Source organism: Arachis stenosperma, chromosome 2 (genome assembly GCF_014773155.1).
Source record: "Arachis stenosperma cultivar V10309 chromosome 2, arast.V10309.gnm1.PFL2, whole genome shotgun sequence".
NCBI lineage: Eukaryota > Viridiplantae > Streptophyta > Magnoliopsida > Fabales > Fabaceae > Arachis > Arachis stenosperma.
In genome coordinates this window covers 66,628,616-66,635,890 of record NC_080378.1, presented here as the reverse complement: position 1 = coordinate 66,635,890, position 7,275 = coordinate 66,628,616, and the positions used below count along the sequence as shown (strand labels likewise).

Genomic DNA, 7,275 nt, shown 5'->3' with positions numbered 1-7,275 from the left:
CTCACAAGGCTTTAGAATTCGCTGGCCACGTTTTGCTTTAAGTGAACCAGGTGGCAGCAATGGCGCGTCCACGTACCGTGCGCATGCGCGCCCCTATGCGCGATGCAACTATGGCAAATCTTATATCGTTTCGAAGCCCCGGATGTTAGCTTTCCAACCCAACTAGAACCGCATCAATTGGATCTCTGTAGCTCAAGTTATGGTCATTTAAGTGCAAAGAGGTCGGCTTGACAGCTTTCCAATTCTTTCATTTTTTCATGAGTTCTCCAACTTTACATGCTTTTTCTTCATTCCCTTGATCCAATCTTTGCCTCCCTAAATCTGAAATCACTTAACAAACATATCAAGGCATCTAATAGAATCAAGGTGAATTAAATTTAGCTATTTTGAGTCCTAAAAAGCATGTTTTCACTCTTAAGCACAATTAAAGGAGAATATACAAAACCATGCTATTTCATTGCATAAATTTGGGTAAAAGGTTATAAAATCCCCTAAATCAAGCATAAGATAAGCCCTACAAATGGGGTTTATCAATCGACCCTTACTCACGTAAGGTATTACTTGGACGACCCAGTGCACTTGCTGGTTAGTTGTGCGGAATTGCAAAAGTGTGATTGCAATTTCGTGCACCAACCTTTCAGATCTAAAATTCTATTACCATGTCATGATACCACTCATCTCAGAGGCTTACGCTGATAGAAAAGGATAACCTAATAGTTATATCTTTAATACTCCCTAAACCTCCATTGTACACATTGTACAAATATTCCATTGACTCCCCACACTTTTTCTTTATTATTTAATTATCACTACCGATCACTTGATCCTCCAATTATGAATAAATAGAAAATTTTTACTCTCTAGTTATTTTGCACTTTGAACCATGGATAATTACTAAATATTACATATGTATTAAAAGTTAAAATAATTAATTTGAGATGAAAACTCAAAGAAAATTTGTATTAATACAAAGTTAATAATTAAAAATTATATATAATAATTTAATTAATTATTTTACGTTATTTAAAAATTTTTAATTATTAACTTATTATAAAACCAACTATCCTAAGGGTGAGCGAGTGACTGTACTCACACTAAAGTGATGACTGAGTAGGTGACAAATATTGAATTAATAATTAAAGTGATTTTTAAATTTGTAGTCAAGTTTTAATGTTATTTTTTAATTTAAAATTATCCTAAATTTTTCTCTAAATTTAAACAACGATTATTTTTAAAATATTTTTCGATGACGAAAAGATGATGAGATTGAACGGGTACCACGTAAAAAGTCCGCTGAACAAGTAAAAACATTGTCATTTTATTTTTTGTATTTAAATAAAACATAAATGACATTGTTTAGGGTATTTTCGGAGATTTTAATATGTTGGAGTTAAAATTCCCTCAAAATATCTTAAAGGACGTCGTTTATATTCTATTTGGGTGCTAAAAAAGAAACGACGATATTTTACCAGTGCAGCGTTATTTTTAGCGTGACATCTGTCTAAAGGATCACTTGAGTAGATTCGGCATTATTGTTTAGCATGATAATGTTTGTGTGATGTGTAAAAAGGAAGTTGAATTTGTGCAACATTTGTTTGTTACGTGTGAATTTATTTGATAGATATGGTGCGTATGAATTGCTCATGTGGGTCGAGTTTGGTGTATTTCAGGTCAATAACAGAACACTTTGAGAGTTGGAGGATGATGCCTATAAAAAAAGATGAGCGTAAAATATGGTTAGTTGATTTTTTTTTAGTTATATGGAATATCTGATTGTGTAAAAATAAATTCATCTTCCAGAATAAGAAAACAGTTATGGTGAAATGTATTTCTAGATCGGTCTGTAGTTACAAGGAATGGTCTAAAAGTATCTCATCTTGTTGATGGCTATGTCGGAGATAATATAGGAGTTGCTTTGTATCTTTTGTATTGTATGCTCCACCAAGTGTGTTGAGCTTATTTTTGACTTTCAAAAAAATTGTCACCGGAAAATCTCTCGGAGACGACCGTTATTAAGTTTAGAGATAAAATTGGAATAATTTTAAATAATTTTAAATTCAAAGACGATATTAATACTCGAGTGGAACTTCCGATACTACTTTAAATATTTACTCTTATTTGTAGGAAACGGTCAACCCCGCCCTCCCATCATCCGTGCTTGCCCACGGGTTTGTGTGTCCGAAGCTTTTTTACTTTTGGGTTTGCAGATGGATTTAAATTCTGCCACACAACACATCATTTCACAACAGAGTGGTTGAGTCGATTAATTACCGTTCAGTGTCACAAGTCCGTCTGATGCCGCCCTTTGCCTAACTCCTCACCACAATATCCTACCATGCAGTTAGCATTAATTAACACTCAGTATCATATACAGCTGCACAACTACCCATTTCCATTCTGCTGCCGAAACTTCATAGTGCCTTAATTGAACCCACCGGCACCCTCCCCATGCATCTATCTCGCCTTCTCATTTAATACCATTCCGATCATATGTCTCCTCCACGCAAACCACAATCATTTCCATCGCATCTGATCTCCAACAAAAATGATAATCTTCTCTCCAATTTTAATCCTCATTTTTACAGTCCTACTTGTCTTCCTACTTTCCCAAACCAAATCCAAGAAGCTCAACCTTCCTCCAGGGCCCCCTGGTTGGCCTATTGTTGGTAACCTCCTCCAAGTCGCACGTTCCGGAAAGCCTTATTTCGTCTTTGTGAACGATGTGAGGCAAAAATATGGCCCAATTTTCACCCTCAAGATGGGGACAAGAACCATGATTTTTCTCAGCGACCCCAAACTAATCCACGAGGCGTTGATCGAGAACGGCGCACTCTACGCTAGCAGGCCCCCCGAGACTCCAACAAGAAACGTCTTCAGCGTCAACAAGTTCACAGTTAACGCCGCCACGTACGGTCCCATCTGGCGGTCTCTAAGGAAGAACATGGTTCAAAACATGCTGAGCTCCACCAGGCTAAAGGAGTTTCGTTCTGTGAGAGAGAAGGCGATGAACAAACTCATCGACAGGCTCAGAGCCGAAGCAGAGGCTAACAACGGAGTTGTTTGGGTGCTAAAGGATGCAAGATTCGCCGTCTTCTGCATACTCCTGACCATGTGTTTCGGCCTCGAAATGGACGAAGAAACCGTTGAGAAAATGGATGAGATGATGAAACTGGTCCTCATCACGGTGGACGCGAAAATCTACGACTACCTCCCCATCCTGAAGCCTTTTTACTCAAAGCAGAGGAAGAGAGCCATGGAAGTTCGTAAGGAGCAGATTGAGTTTATGGTTCCTTTCATTGATAAGAGAAAGAGGGCAATCGAAAACCCAGGCTCGGAACTCTCCGCCACTCCATTTTCATACCTGGACACGCTGTTTGATCTCAAAATCGAAGGGCGAAAATCAGCGCCATCAGACGATGAAGTGGTTACCCTCTGCTCTGAGTTTCTTAACGGCGGCACTGACACAACGGCCACAGCAGTTGAGTGGGGAATTGCTGAACTGATTGAGAACCCACACGTACAAAAGAAGCTGTTTGAGGAGATCAAAGAAACGGTTGGGGAGAGGAAAGTGAACGAAAAGGACGTGGAGAAGATGCCGTACTTGCAAGCAGTGGTGAAGGAGCTCTTAAGGAAGCATCCTCCAACGTACTTCACACTCACTCATGCAGTTACCGAACCGACAACTATATCAGGGTTTGACATACCAACTGATGTAAACGTGGAAATCTTCCTTGCGCCCTTTGGAAATGACCCCAAATTATGGACTAAACCGGAGAAGTTCGAACCGGAGAGGTTCATGGATGGAGGAATGGACAAGGACGTTGACATTACCGGAGTGACCGGGACCATGAAGATGATGCCTTTTGGGGTTGGGAGAAGGATATGCCCTGGTCTGGGTATGGCCACAGTTCATGTTCACCTGATGCTGGCCAGGATGGTGCAAGAGTTTGAGTGGAGTGCATATCCCGAGGGGAAGCCGTTGGACTTCAGTGGCAAGTTGGTGTTCACTGTGGTCATGAAGGAATCTCTCAGAGCAACCATTAAGCTAAGATAATGATCATCAGCAAAATGAGATGTGCAGTAGTAGTAGCAGTATAATGTAAGATTATGGTTACTGTATACTGATAATTTTGTCAAACATGAATTTGACTATATTGTACTTTTTGCTTTTTCTATCTTTGTTAGCATAGCATAATAATGGAAATGATTTTCCTTGTGTATTTAAAGTTTTATGTGGTTATGTGATTTTAGAATTGTTTTTGAGTAAAATTAATTCTATCAAAACTGATTTTGATCAGAATTTGAATTGAAACAAAATAATATGATGCTTAATTTAGATTCAATTTTAAAAATCAATTTTCTTTGTTCAATCTTCCTTATTAAAATTAGGGTAAATATCTTTTATTAAAATTAGGATTTATTAAAATTAGACATAACTCACCTTAATCATTCTTAAACTTTAGTCAGTTGTTCACTCATTAAAAAAATGGATAAATCGACCCATGTTACCGGTTGTCAAAGGATTGTTTGTCTGACATGTTAAGTTGAGTCTGATGTCTGATGTATCAATTGACAGTGCCAGGTGTTAACTCCAAATGGTTGCAATGAATGAAAGTTTCTTCTGTATCTCTTCTTCTTCTTTCTCTTTCTCCCCCTCATCTTTTTCCTCTTTTTCAAACTCGTTATCATTATTACCTACGTCCACAGTCATAAAACTCTTCTTGCATTAACATTGACAATATCAATAAAGCTAGTAATCCATACATCATTAACAATTTAGCATACACTTCATATATACAAGGAGACAAAGTTTGGAAGTAATTGAAGACTTCGACGACAAGTTTGAATGCCCCACCAGATGCCACGTGGGGCTCTTGTTAGGGTGGAGTAGGAGCGTCAGTTATTGGTAGCGGTTGCAGAAGATGAGGCAAGCTCAACAATCAGGACGGTATACCAATCAGAAAAAGGGAAGTTGTTAGTAGCAGTAGCACAAAGGACGATGAAGACAGCAAAGATCTTGGTGATGGCAAAAAGATTTGGGATGAGGTGATGGGCGCGCTTGGCGTAGTTGAAGGTGGCGTTGAGATATTTAGAGGAAGTGTAGTTGGACTCCGCTAGGGACTAGAGGTAGATAGAGGTTGCTGAGCTTTGGTTTAATGAGCTTGAGAGAGAAATAGGAGCGAACTATTGAGGGAGGTTGGGTGAAGGTGAGAAGAAAAAGAAGAGGAAAAGGAAGGAACTACAGTGGTGGTGGTAGCTATTAGTGGCGAAATTGAGGGAGAAGATGGTGGTTTTGGAGGTGGTGCAATGGAGGAAGAAAAAGAGAAAAAGGGGAGGAAGGGGAAAGGAAGAGGAGGAAGAAAAGAGAGGTTGGTTCGGCAATGGTAGTGAAGGTGAAGCTTGATGATGATGGTGATGGAGATGATGGTGACTGGATGAAGAGAAATGAGGAGAAGATGTGGAAGAAAAATAGGTTTAGTCCTTTCAATTATTTGGAGTTGGCACCTAACATTGTTGATTGACACATTAGACTTAACCTGACAGATCAGGCAGGCAACCATTTATCAACTGGTAACAGAGGTTGATCTGTCTATTTCCCTTGATAGGTGGTGCCAAACTGAGGTTTAAGGATGATTAAGGTGTGCTATGTCTCACGGAAAAAAAGTCAGGAACCGAAAAGCGTATTTAGGAGTTTACTCAAAATAGCCCCTGAAATTTGACCCCGACTCAATTTAGCCCTCGAATTTTTAATTGACCCAATTTGTACCTTGAAATTTTAACGCGTGCCTCAAGTTAGCCCTTCCGTTTATTTTCGTCACTAGAAAACTGACCTGGCAGATTTAGTTGATAACTGGCAATTTAATGGTTATATGGCGTGGCCAAATTCTTGTAGGCATTGTAACAATCCATATTTTTAAAACTTCTATTATAAATTATTTACTTTATTTTATTAACTTGAACTTATTATTTTTAGAGGACTATTTCATTAAAAATAATTACATTATTTTACGATTATTGAAGTTTAAATTAATTATGATTTATTCTATTTGTTTGAACTATTTATTAAAAACAATTTTAATAGACAAAATTAAATTAATTTTTATATTATTATTATTATCATTTGAGTTTGGATTAATTAGGATTATTATATAATTTTGCTATAATAAGATATTTTACATAACTAAAATTATAATTTTAGTAATTTATTATTAATGAATATTTTATAATTTAATTTGGGTAATTAATATTTTAAGTTTAAAATTTGCCATTATGAGTAAATATTAGTACTCATTGATGGACTTAACTTTACTAATACTTCATCATATATCTTTTGTTCTTACAATCATTATGTTAGTAATGTCATTTATATTCGTAACTCATACATATATCTTTTATTATTACAATCCTTATGTTAATATATCTATCTTTCGTAATTATCTATTTACGATATTTATAACTTAAATTGCTGTTTCATAGACCTAAAACCTTGACACATGTCCCCTTTAATGACACCCAACCCCTTATTTAACCACATCACCATCATTAATCTTATTTTCTTCTTCTTCTTTAGAGAGTTGTGAGAGAAACCATGGAACCTTCGACCATCCAAATTTAATTTCTTGAGCTCCATAACTCCGATAAAAAATCTAAACCAATTAAAGTGTTTGTCTTTCCATCTTTTTCACAACGGTACCACTTTCCATGGAGGAAAATCAACGATGGTAGTAGTCGATTTTTAACGTTTTTTCTTCAATTTCTTGATCAGAAAGCTACTCTGGTGCTTTGGTTTTGGTGATTTTTGTATGAAAGTAGGTGATGCGCGAAATTAAACTCCACGAATTCCGCACAGATGAACCGGCAAGTGCACCGAATCATCCAAGTAATACCTCAGGTGAGTGAGGGTTGAATCCTACGAGGATTGTCAGATTGAGCAAGCAATGGCTATCTTGCAAATCTTAATCAGGCGGATAGAAAATATAGTGGTTGTGAAAACAGTGATAAGAATTCGGTTGAGCCTTCGGAGATTCTTCTTCTTTCTGAATCAACTTTTCTTACTATCTACTCCAACAATGGATGAATCATTCAATGGCAAACTGTAAATGATTAACGTCAGGGCTAGTGGTCATTAATCTCCTCTGCTTCAGATCACACACCGGTGCTAATGGTCATCCAATATAAACGAGGGTGAAGCTCTAGCAATTCAATCCCTAGTGATCCTACTCAAAACGCTACAGACAAGGTCGGATCTTCCGGATCGGAGAATGAAGTTTTACG

At 37.3% G+C, this 7,275-nt stretch overlaps 1 protein-coding gene across 1 annotated transcript; it reads left to right on the top strand.

Moving 5' to 3' along the window:
* The first annotated feature begins 2,390 nt into the window (after window positions 1-2,390).
* On the top strand, window positions 2,391-4,226 carry LOC130960774 (cytochrome P450 77A3-like). The gene has a single exon (XM_057886236.1). The coding sequence runs from the start codon at window positions 2,546-2,548 to the stop codon at window positions 4,052-4,054; it is 1,509 nt and encodes a 502-aa protein (XP_057742219.1). The 5' UTR covers window positions 2,391-2,545; the 3' UTR covers window positions 4,055-4,226.
* Window positions 4,227-7,275: the final 3,049 nt, after the last annotated feature.

Bases quoted from the DNA above. Each gene is read 5' to 3' on its own strand.
- LOC130960774 (XM_057886236.1), top strand. From the start codon at position 2,546: ATGATAATCTTCTCTCCAATTTTAATCCTCATTTTTACAGTCCTACTT.